This window comes from Artemia sp. Qi Xiang Cuo, chromosome 16, assembly GCF_049724085.1.
Source record: "Artemia sp. Qi Xiang Cuo chromosome 16, ASM4972408v1, whole genome shotgun sequence".
NCBI lineage: Eukaryota > Metazoa > Arthropoda > Branchiopoda > Anostraca > Artemiidae > Artemia > Artemia sp. Qi Xiang Cuo.
In genome coordinates this window covers 28,033,666-28,046,430 of record NC_142809.1, presented here as the reverse complement: position 1 = coordinate 28,046,430, position 12,765 = coordinate 28,033,666, and the positions used below count along the sequence as shown (strand labels likewise).

The window sequence follows — 12,765 nt, the reverse complement described above, 5'->3', positions numbered from 1 at the left end:
AGCTTACTTCACATAAAAGAGACCTATTCTAGCTTCTAGTTTTTCCGAAATACTTTTAAATTGATGTTTCCTTTTACCCAATGGTTGGCCGCGAATATTCAGTGTGTGTTGAATAAATGATTATAGCAAATGACTCTTCAATATATCCGAAATGACCTGTTTTTGACGGCATTGTAGGAAAAAAAGTAGCATCTACTATGATTGATAAATGGATAATGTAAATAAAATTTCATTTGTAAATTAGCTTAGTAATATGACAGATTAAGTTTTCATTTAATTTTAATTGAATATCAATTATTAACAAAAAACTTAAAATAAACACATCACCCCCACATGCCACAGCATGATATGGAGGAGGGATAATTAAACAAATTCACACAAAGAAAAAAACAATTCACATTAACCTCAGAAGGGGTTTAAAACCAAAACATAACTACAATATTATGTACCCTGCTACCACTAACTTAACACTCAACACTCAACTCCTTCCTTAACCTGTATCAATAAAAATAAAAGTGTTATCACTTTAAGGAGTTCTTAGAGTACAATTTACTTAGAATTAATGAGCAGTTTTTTTGTTCCTCGAAAGAATGCTTGTAAGATTTTTAGTCGGAGTAAGCTATCGATAGAGAGTTATAGACTATTATTTGTACCTTGTATACAAATCCTGCCGAACCAGTCAGCGTACCAGGCTTACTAAGAAGTAACCTTATAAAGCAACTTGAAAGTATTAGCAATTGAAAAATATTTTACCGACAAGTCCGATCCAACTATTCAATCTATGATAGTCAGGTTACACGATGGCTGAACTGAAAGTAGTTTACATTTTGAATCTGTAAAGGAAGTTGAGGACATTATTTTCAGTCTCTCTCTCTCTCCTCCCCCTCTCTCTTTCTCGCTCTGTCTCCCTCTGTCTCTCTCTGTCTCTCTCTCTCTCTCTCTCTCTCTCTCTCTCTCTCTCTCTCTCTTCTTTCTTTCTTTCTCTCTCTCTTCCTGATGGGTTTAAAAAAAGACAGTAATGTCGGACAAGAAAAGGAAAAGAAGATATAAGTGTTTAAGAACGGAATGTACTCCTCTAAATTATTATTATATTGTGTCCAAATTAGAACTCTTTAATATCTTTTTAATATCTTAATTTAATATATTTTAGAGTATGTGGCCAATTACTTAGATAGAACCTTTTACAATTTAACATCAGTAGCATCTCATGATTGGAAAACTTATATGGAAATGAGAGCGCTTGCTAGACGCAGATTTAACCTTTACACACTTGATGATCGACTTCCTCTTGAACGCCTTGAGCAGGTTAGTACATTTAAGGGAATGTGGTACGATAAAGACTTGCCCTATCTCGTCCATTATAAGCGTTTTTAGTTTGTGTGGTCAAACTATTTAGAATTATGTTGGTGGCCTTGATATAACTTGTAGAACTTAGATAGTAGATTTAAATAAACGAGAGAAAACTAAAAACCAACATAGAATTTCCCAGATATCTTAGAAAAACCATTTAATTTCTTTCAATTTGGGCCTGATATAGAGGTATTCAGTTTTGATGAGACTTACATCATCAGGAAGTATAAATTCTGTGAGGGTAAAATCGAGGATGGAAAATTAGAGATATTTTTCGCTAGTTAATATCAATAAGATCATCAGGGCACATATCTTGTTGTGTTTTGAGATGCTCATGCTGCAAATTTAAATTTCAATTTAGTTTAATTGTCTAAAATTTGAGCATTTCTCAAGCAGGTTTTCGTGTTGTGTTTATCGTGGTTTTTCGTGGATCTGTTATCTAAATTTTTAGTTAGAGGGAACAAGTCACGTCAATGTTTAATGCGGTTTTTAACAAGATCTTCCAAAAAGTACTTAGTCCAGTTTCTCTCTTTACCCCCACCCAAGGAGTTCCAATTTACTTTAAACCATTTCTAAGGACTTTTTGACCTGCTTGTTGTTTGGCCAAATAGGTACCCAAAGCTAACCGTAGACAATTTCTCTCAAAATATTTGACGAATCTTCATGTGTCTTCCGAAGCGCCCACGTTTCAGAATCATAATTCAGCCCTGACGTTAACGCAGCTTTCAATACTTTCTTTCTTCTTCTATTTCACAGCAGGCGGGCTTTTCAGTTGATACTATTTAGCCCTTTTCCTTTTGCTTTACTCTGTGGGCTACAGAGCTACTGGCTTGGTTGTCTCTTATTTATTAAATATTTTCAGATATCTTTCAGTATATCTTTCAACTCAAGGAGTTCAAATACATGATGATAGATATCGATTTCAGTGCTCTGTGTGCAGGAATAGTCGGCTAGGCTCTTGGCTGATAGTGAGATTTTGTGGTGTTCGAAGCACTTTAACAGTTTACAATGCAAGGTATGCTGTGCAGGCGTCAGCATATTACATTCAAATAGGCAGTGGTCAATTGTTTCATTATTCATAATACAATTCCTGCAAAGAGGGGACAGGGGAACTGAACCACTTGAATTAGGAAACTGATACGAGAATCCAAGAAAGTTTAGTCAATTTGTTCCAGAACGAATTCTGTGATAAATTTTAGAAAAGTACTTATTGGGAAAGGGGACAAGAGTAGGATTATTCTTATTAAACATAATATCTGATAGTCTCCATCGATAAATATCCCTAATGGGGATTGGTCTCCCACTTGGCTGGTCAATATTTATAGCATTTTTGCTATTTCATCAACCTGATGATTACCACTTATACCACAGTGGCTAGGAATATACTGAAGATAAGTTCTTATACCACTTGAAGCAAGATTATCAATAATACTAAGACAATGATAAGTGTCAATATCCAGCTTATACTGAGGAGCTGAAGACAGCAACTCAAGGCTTGATAAAGAGTCAGAATAAACTATAATATTATTTGAATTAGCAATCAAAGGTTTATTTTCCATAAGGTGTTCTAATGCCATGATTATGGCATTTAACTCTGCAGACATTATAGATTCTTTATTATACAATCTCTCACCCATTGCAATTTTCAGGTGAGGAAGGAAGGCACCACTTGCTACCTTCTCTTTCATTTTGGACCCATCAACAAATATTTGGAAATGGTTTTTATAAGTAATTGTATTAAGTTCATCAAATTTTTTCTGGACAAAAGCAATGGTGGTTAAATCTTTAGTCCACTTTGAGAAATCAGTATTTATTATGGGGATTGACCAATTCCATGGAGGGGATTGGGGGAAAGTAGGTGCAATAGACTTTGCGGGTACAGGGAACTTCTTCTGAATGTTGGCATACTCATCTACAATCCCTCTATACATGGCTGAATTTCTTAACCAATTATGTAGGGTGTGTGAGCTATTTGATTCAATTTTTGTAAGATGTTTTATAAAGAGAAAGCTGCGTCTCTCCCTTATTGTTGTTAATCCACTCTCCATAAGCAGAAACTTGGTGCTTGTGGGTTTCCTATGACCAAATATGAGACGTATTATATCGTCTCATATAAATATGAGACGTATACTTTACTCTTGGTTTCTAGACATATCTTCCTATTCCTCCAAACTTTTGGCAACTATGAGAAAACATCCTGGATCTCGAGCATTCTAGTTTTCATATCTTTATTGCAACCACCATCTTTACTAATAATGCTGCCCAGGCAAGCGAGGCTATCCATTTGATCCATCTTCTTTTTACTAACTACTTGCCTCTTCATCTTTTTTGTATTCATAATATCAGCGACATAGTCTTCTTGACATTCATTTTAGAACTTACTCTTGCACCTTCAACTCTCAAAACCTCCAAAAACTCATTCGTTTTGCCAACATTTTTATCTAGGGCACTCAAATCATCTGCATATTATAAGTGTAAGACAATTTTACCTTCCCTTTTGAGTCCATCCTCTCCCATAGCCTTTGCCGTCATTCCTTGGATAGGGGCGTAGCTCCAGTATTTTGGGGGGGGGGGGTGGAGAGGGGCATCTATAGAGTCAAGGGGCATGGGCTGTACAATAATTTTTTCAAAAAATTATTGGGGGGTAACTGCCCCCCTCTCTTGCCCACCGTCTGCAAAGGATGCAACTGCCTTTGGACGAAGTGTACCAAAATAATCCATGTAAAGGGAGAATGAACACAGCCCTGCTTAACTTCTGATTTGGTACTTAACCAGCTACTAAACTCACTTTCTACCATAACCGCTGCAATATTAATTTTGTACACTGCACTAACCATTTTTATGTGTTTATCTGGTATACCATATAGGGGTAGAACCTTCTATACTATCTATATAGGACATTCTATCCCATCATACTTACTTCGTATTTTAACGTACTTGTCTGATATACCATGCAAGGATAGAACCTTTCACTAAAGCTCTATTATCTGATGAGTCAAACTTCTATTCATGATCTATAAAACCATGGACTAAAGGGGTCTGAGGATTCATTCCCTACTCGATTATTTTTCTAAAGGTGGAAAATTGGTAGACATATTCTCACCCCTTTCTAAAACCACTATGTTCTTCTCTAAAAATAACTTTTCTACAGAATCTCTTAGTCTAAAAACAATGTTCATACTAAGTAATTCTCTTCGTACAGAAACCAAGCTGATACCTCCGTAATTACTACACTCACTCTTATCACATTTCTTATGAAATTGTTTAATTAAAGTTCTCCTAAAATCCTAAGACACTACCCTTTTTTCAAAAACTACTTATAATCTGGAGTAAATTTTTGCACCCACCATTTTTCAGAAACTGAATTACCACACTATAAGTAACTGAGGCCTTATTGTGTTTCAGTCTCTTTTGTACTGTGTCTAACTCCTCTTTGCCAAACAAATTTTCCTTCAATTCTAAATTGTAACAAGTTTATCCATTCTTTTTTTGCATTATTTCCTGCAATTTTATTACGATTTAACACACTCTCAAAATTTTTTGCCCATCTCTTTTTATCATTTTCCTTATCACTAATTAAGGCACCGTTGCTATCTTTAACTGGGACAAGTCCAGACTGATTAATTCTTCCTGATTTCTTAATATGCCCAGAAAATGTTTTACTATTATGTCTTTTGGCTGTTTCAGATCTTTCAGTTTCTCGAATTTTTATCCTTGATCTGCACTACACAAATCCTTAACTCATACTTTAATGGCTTTTTTACGTCCTTTCTTCTTTACCTCAAGTGATCTTTCACTCAAATACTTCTTGTACAAACCCATCCTCTTTTTACCTCGTTTAAAGCGTTTTCGCTAATATTCCTAGCTGTATTTCTAACCTTCCTCCTTAAGACTCCTTTTGCTACTTCGCAAGGTATTTTCCTAAAATTATTCCTTCCATCTTCTACTGTATTGAATTGTAAACTCTATGGTTTCATGTTCAACCATTCCTGGAAAGCTATTTTATCATACTGGAGCTTACCCACGCTGTAACTTCCCGGAAGGTAGTTGCCTTTTTGATATTGGCAACTACCGAAAAAAAAAACTGATTTTCCCTGTTGTTCAAGGTGGGGGACTGTAATTCTCTTGTATAAGGTTTTCCACCAGGCTAATTCCAATGGTGCACTTTCATTTCGATCTGATGCCAATTTCGAGGAATTTTAGGCTTTTTTTCGAAATCACCACAGTTTTCTTTTCGTTATGAACTTTTATTTTTCACATTAACCGAAAAAATAATTACCATTCCTGAATCAGTGTCAGATGGTAATTTTTTCTAAATCAGCAGTTTCTTTCAAACCGTGTTTTCTGTGTGAATTATAAATTTCAGTTACTATGGCCAATAGTTTGTCCTTTAATATAATGTCAAAAGATAAGGATGTTACATCATCATGGATATGATGATTTAGTTTATGTCATAAACACATTTTTTCAAAGATAATTACAAACAGGAAAAAGCCTACGGCTGCTTTTAAGTTAGAATAGTAAGAGACGAACCCCAGGAAATCAGGCAGCTAAGTAAGTCCAATATGGCACCATACCCCAGAAAAGTAACTTTTCAAAGGATGCTTGTATTATATTAGCTTTATAAAACTGTGGGCTATGAATTGTTCTTTACTAGGTTTCAGCTATCTCTACAATCAGATACCGATGAAAGTTACATAATCCCCAGTTAGAATGAAATTTACTTATCCTTTGTATTATCGTGTTTAACTATAAAACTGAGAGCTGAAATAAAATTGATTTATTCTAAAATTTTCAGAAATTATTCTACTTTCAATTCAAAAGGGAGATTTGTTGTTAAAACCCTAAAAACATTATTACATTTTATATAACTATCTTGTTCCAAAATTGCATTTTGATTTAATATTTAAGTTACTATGGGCTAGAGTTCGTTCTTTACTATAATTAGACACAGAAGAAGCCTATGGCTTTTTCTTTATTATAACAGTAAAAGACAAACCACAGGGAATCAGACAGCAAAGTCAGTGAAATATGGAACCATCTCCCATGGAAGCAACTTCTCAAACGATATTTGTATTATACTATCTTGTGAAAAAAGTCCTGTAGTGGTGCAGTGGGTTTGACCACAGCTTGGTAATTTGGACCCAGAGATCAAACCTTACTTTATCACCACACTGCAGGGTTGACGCAGAGGCCTTACTAGTCAAGAAGTGTCACTAATCCAATTACTTACTTACTTATTCTTTTCGAAAGATAAGTGTTTAGAAAGATAGTGTTTACAAAGATTTACTTTGTGTTACGATCACGTATTATTTTTAGGAGTTATGGGCTATTTATTTTGTTGTACTATGGGTCGTGATCGTCTCTTACTAGGTTGTTAGCTACGACTGCAACCCTGATCCTTAGCAGAGACAATTCTCACAATGCTGAAAATTTTCTATAAAGAAATATTCAGAGGTTGCGCGCGTGGTGTAAAACCCACTAGCATTAAAAAAAATTGTCTGATCCTGAATTAGGATGAAATGCAATACATCATTATTTATCATTATTCAAGATTATCCATGAGCTTTTGAACGTCACCATAAACCTACGGACAGAATAGACACATTGCATTGCAATTTCTACTTGTATTTAAATAGTGAAGCTTAGCGTTTCTTAGTGATTATGTAGCGTGCTGATGCAATGTTTTTTAATCTTGTATTTAGTATTTCATTTTAAATATATTTTCAACATGTTTTGCAATTTTTGATGAGAAAAGCAATTTTGTCAACTGAATAGCAGCAATGGTCAATAGTAAATGAAGTGCAAGGACTTATTACTGCTGTGAGATATCACGGTTCACTTTTGTTTAATTCAGACATTGAAATATGTTTTCTCTTAAAATTTTGCTTAAAACACCAGTCGGAACAAATATGCAATTTAAATTGCAGATTGCTGAGGAACTAAGTTAAAATTTTTATTGTTTTCAAAAAAAGAAGTTTATTTATTTTAATTTTTTTTCAGGGATTAGATGTGCTCGAGATCATTCGGAATATAAACATATTCGCCACCCACTATGTTTATGATTTGTTCAGTCAATGCTTCATAGAGCGACAAAGTGAGAGCAAGTTCTTAACAACAATAAGTATTCGACATATTGCTAATTCGATCCGGACACATGGAAGTGGAATCATCAACTCTGCCGTAAGTAATCGTGTAATTCATATTCTGTTTTGACGTGAGAATAAGCATAAACTTAACTAAAAACATTGGTAAAAACTACCGCAACTACCTTTTTAAAGGTAGAATGGGGGGGGGGGGGGGGATAATTCCACGTTGTCCTAAATACCATAAGTGAATGTCCAGGGTGCTTTCCAAAAATTGCCAGGGGAGTATTCTCTGACAAATATTATTTTTAGAGAAATTCCGCCCTTTGTCTTTAAGGCTAAACGCACGTTTTGAGGCCTCTAACCCTTCCCTACAATTAGTTGTAGAGTTTGTGGGGCTGGTGTCGTGAAAGCTACTGACCTGGACCTCTTTCTTTATTAGAAAACATTTGATTGGTCGCCCGTTTCACTAGTATTGGAAGGTAGGAAATGCTGGGAGAATGTGTAAGGCCATTTGTTCTGCTCACATTTTGAAAATCTTTTTTAAAATTGGACCGAAAAAAGAACAAAAAACAATCTTATCTTCAAAAAAGACACATTACTTTGAAGATGCAGCTCGCTCCTCTACATTGGTGAATATTCTAGATTTTGAAAGGTAGAAAACCCTCATGGATAATGTGATTAGATGTGTTTACCTTTATTTTTAAGATTGTGCTGATTAATTGTTGATTTTTCTCAGACTCCTTTGATTATCCATATAGTATATTTTGTTCATTCACTTTATTTTTCAGTTTTTGTTTATATTCGTATAGTAGCAAACAAAAGCAGGTGTGATTCTTAAAGGAGGTGTTTAAAGAGGATTTGCCCTGGGCTAGGACATAAAAAGAAAATGCGCTTCTATAGGCCAAGCCTAAATTATTTGCTAAAGTGTGTCAATGGGAAAAGGAAAAAGCGCCTTTCTGTTAATTAAACTTACTAAATAAAAATATTTAAGTACAAAGGACAGCAATAATGAAATATGATTCTTTAAGTTGGCTAAGTGGTTTTTCTGGTTCTACTGATGTTTCTTGCATTGCCTATGCTGATGACATTCTGTTGATTAGTCGTACTAAATCTGTTCTTTCTGTAATGGTTTCCTTAATTTCTCAGTCTTTCCTAAATATTGGTCTATCTTTGAATCTTTATAAGCGTGAATTTTTATCCCATAATCTGTCTTCGTCTAATCCTCTGGTATTTGATGAATTTTCTGTACTTTCTGTCTCTTCCTTTCGGTAGCTTGGTATTACTGTTTCTAATTCTCTAGCTCTCTTTCGTAAACAGATTGTTGCTGACTTAGTAATAAAAATTCAGTTCAGTTACTCAATAATTGTTGCAAACCGTGGAAAACATAACAGAAGAGCTCTTGGGTGCTTATTTTCGACATTTTCTGATCATTCTTTGCTTTATTTTTCGGGTGCCCATTCTGTTCTTAAGCTAAAGGATTTAAAAAAGATGAAAGTTACTTATTTCAAATTTTTCAAGTTTCTTCTTTCTCTGCCACCTTGGACTAGAAATCGGTATCTAGTTAAACAATTCTATGTTACGGATGAAACTCAAACGCTCGGTGACCTACACAAATTGTTTTCTGCAGATGCATTTTGTAAATTTACAGTTCTTTTACAGTTCTTTTCGTAGTTTAATTTAATTGCTAGTGTTTGTTGATTTTTTTATTTGTTTCTCTTTTTTATTATTATGTACTCCACTTGTACTACTTTTTGTTAGTTGTGGGTAATAAATGATTGATTGATTGATTGATATGCGTCTTAAAAACAAATTTAAGTACCAAGGACAGTAATAATGAAATATGATTTTTTAAGTTGGCCAAGTGGAAATTTACACAACCAAATGCGCCTTAAACTCTTTTTTAGGAAAACCTGGTAATTGAATTTTTAGTGCAAAAAGACTACAGCAATGCGGCTTTAACACGTAGTGGGTACCAAGTTTGAAAACAAGGAACTTGTGTGAAAAATCAGCAGAAAATGAGCGAAAAAATATATCATCAATCATCATCATGGACCTCTAGAAAGCGCAACTCTCTTTTTTGCTGCAACAAAAGCAAAACAGTTCTATTAATTGGTAGTAAAACGATTAAAATTATGTTTGAATATAGCTTTAGCATCTTGCTATCAAATAGAAATTGAAAAGGCCCGTGTATATCATTGAATTGTAAAAAATGTAACCAATACCTTAATATTTTTATCATTAAAATTATTTATGTTTAAATACTTCAAGATTTTAGTTAACTGCTTCCCTAGAAGAGCGCCTTTTTTTTTTAAACAAAAAATTACCCTATTTTGTAATTTTCATCCCTTTAGTATTTCGACTTTGTTTTACACATTAATAGAATCCTTATTTTTCCTTCTCATTCCAAAAACATCACTTTTATAACTAAATTTTTATCATATAAAGCACAAATATTAAATTCGATTTTATGTTTCGGACACCGGGAGAAAAATCTGAATCAGATGTGATGCATTCAAAGGGTAATGTCTATTGAAAGGTAGTAATAGCAATTTCTTATCAAAAAAAAAAAAAGAGAGACAAAATAAATCAGTAGCACACCTATAGCGTTGCTTGCGAGGGTATGCTGCTAACAAAAAAAAATATATAGAAGAAAAAAATTTAAACAAAGAAAAACACACACAAAAAAACAAGCATAGTCTATAATAAGCAGAAGGGTGAAACCGTGTACCAAAAAAAACTGACATAAATAATTCATACACAATAAAACAACATAATATCATGATCCCGAGCAAAAAAAAAACAATAAACAATTATTGTCAAATTTAATTCCATCAATCTCAATCTGTCTCGAAGGTATACTTACCAAGCAACCCTATACTTAGCTCATATTTAAAGTAGTTATTTGTTAACTCCTTGGTACTGGGGATAAGCTTGTTCCAAAACTTAGTCCCTCAATAAATAACTGAAAAAGCAGTCCTACGTGAAACTAGGCGAGGAACCTCAATATCTCTGCTTGTCCGAGTTTCGCGACAATCAACATTGGACCTTTCCCGAAATATTCCCGTAAAACAGTGTGGAAGGCACCCATAACAATACTATACATAAAAACCAGGGTATACAAATCACGCAATCCAGCTGCATGCACTACATTAATTAGACTGCACATTTACCTGGCTTGATCTCGGTTACCTATTCCACAAAACAATCTAATAGCATTATTCTGCAGTTTACGTATTGGGTGAAGCATTGAGGGGAAAGTACCAAGCCATGTACCAAGCCAAGTATTGAGGGGAAAGTACCAAGATGAACAGTACAAAATATACGGAAGTATCGGAGAAAAATATAATAACCGTAAAACATATGAAGGAAAAAAGTGTTTTAATTACGGGTAATCCCTAAAATCCTCGATAGTATTTTACTTATAGCTTTTACATGGTACTTAAATTATACATTTTCATCAATAATAATCCCAAGGGACTTAACGGCACTTGACCTCTTAACAATTCCCTTCGGTGAAGCTATTTCAGTATTCCATGGATAATAATTTGGAGACCGCGAAAAGATAAAAAAATTTGACTTACTTATGTTTAGGTTGAGCTAGTTTACCTCGAACCATAGATATGTCTTAGTCATTTTTGTATTAATTGTAGAGGTAAGCAGTTGTTCAGTTGAAGCAACACACATCAATGTCGCATCATCAGCAAATAAGGGTGTAGTGATCCTGGACCCAGAAGGTGCAGGATCAACTAAATCCCTATTTCTAGAAGTAATTGCAACAGCATTTGGCAGATCATTAATAAAAATAAAAAAAAGAGTAGGACATCATACAGAGCCCTGGGGGACACCACATTTAATAAGACTTTTACTTGAAGAAAATCCATTAAGGTGAACGTACTGCTCCCTATTATGGAGTTAATCATGAAGCAAAACTGGAGTAGCCCTTTTTAGTCCATAAAATTTACATTTTCGCAATAGTATTTGGTGGTCAACAGTGTCAATTGCCTTAATCAAATCCAGAAACAAACCAGGTACTTTAAGACTATTATAAAGAGCTCCATTAATTACCGAAATTATATATGATAATGCCGTCTCTGTAGTTCTACCCTTCCTGAAACCAAAGTGAATTGGATTTAACAGTTTATGCAGTTCCAAATGATCATATATTCTTGTGTTACTACACTTTTCTAGTACACGAAAAATAACAGGTAAGACCGAAAAAGGCCGATAATTTCCAAGATCATTCTTATTACCGCCTTTAAAAATAGGAGTTATCCTAGCAACTTTCAATCAATCAGGAAACCTTTCTTGTTTCAAACACATTAATAAGGGAAGTATAAACATCAGCAATATAAGGAAAATTTGTTTTTAACACAAGAAGATTAATTGAATCACTACCGGCCCATGTACTTTTCATCCCAAAAATAATTTTCTCTACTTCATCACGAGAGAAGGGTTTTATATACATATCTATATCAATCGGAGTATTCATAAAAAAAAATTTCAAAGGAGGATTATCATTAGGAGGTAAAATACGGTAGGTAAAGTTACGCAAATATTAGCAAAATGTTGAGAAAGAGCACCACATACCTCTTCTGTTTTATTTGTTGCCAAACCATTCCGCATTACTACTTCATCGGGGAAAATAGAATTTTCTGACGATATCACGCTTTTAATTATTTTCCATGTTTTTGCAGGGTTATCACAAGTTTCAGGGAATTTGTTTTTAAAATATTTTTTTAACATTATTCAGTAATTTTTTAAGGACATTCCTGTAATTTTTATAAATTCTTGAACAAATTGGATCATTTTCATTATTTAAGGAATTCTTATAAAGTTGATCTCTTTTATTGATACAACGTAACAAGCTACGCGACAGCCATGGTTTCTAAGGATTCTTTCTTTTTCATAGCGAACAAGCTTTTATACAAGTCTTGCTTGTTATTAAAATCAGCATATCATAAAAACTTTGAAAGCTCATAGTTATATCATCCGTAAGATCGACCAAACTGTTCCAATAGACTTTTACTATTTCCTGCTTAAACTTTTGAAAGTTACTGTGGATAAAAACGGGGATTGGACTCTTTGGAATTATTGGTGCTGGCTTTGGGGGAATACAAACCTCAAGTCTTGTTGAGATCCCAAAATAATCTGATTCATCTGTAATAATTACTCTTGGAGCTAAAAAATCCACATTTGAAAAAAATATTGTCATCAAACTTCGATGATGAAGTGGTGGCTCGTGTGCATATATTAATAGTAGGAAATAAACCATAGGACATACGAAGCTGCAAAAAATCCATAGAAATGCTCGTATCAAGCTCCTGAA

At 34.0% G+C, this 12,765-nt stretch overlaps 1 protein-coding gene across 1 annotated transcript in view; it reads left to right on the top strand.

The window, feature by feature from the left end:
- Nucleotides 1–12,765, top strand: part of SWIP (strumpellin and WASH-interacting protein) — a 190,506-nt gene that overhangs the window by 135,916 nt on the left and 41,825 nt on the right. The window contains exons 14-15 of the mRNA XM_089102346.1: nucleotides 1,151–1,305; nucleotides 7,354–7,533. Coding sequence (XP_088958472.1) covers nucleotides 1,151–1,305; nucleotides 7,354–7,533 — 335 coding nt within the window. The remainder of the gene's footprint in view (nucleotides 1–1,150; nucleotides 1,306–7,353; nucleotides 7,534–12,765) is intronic.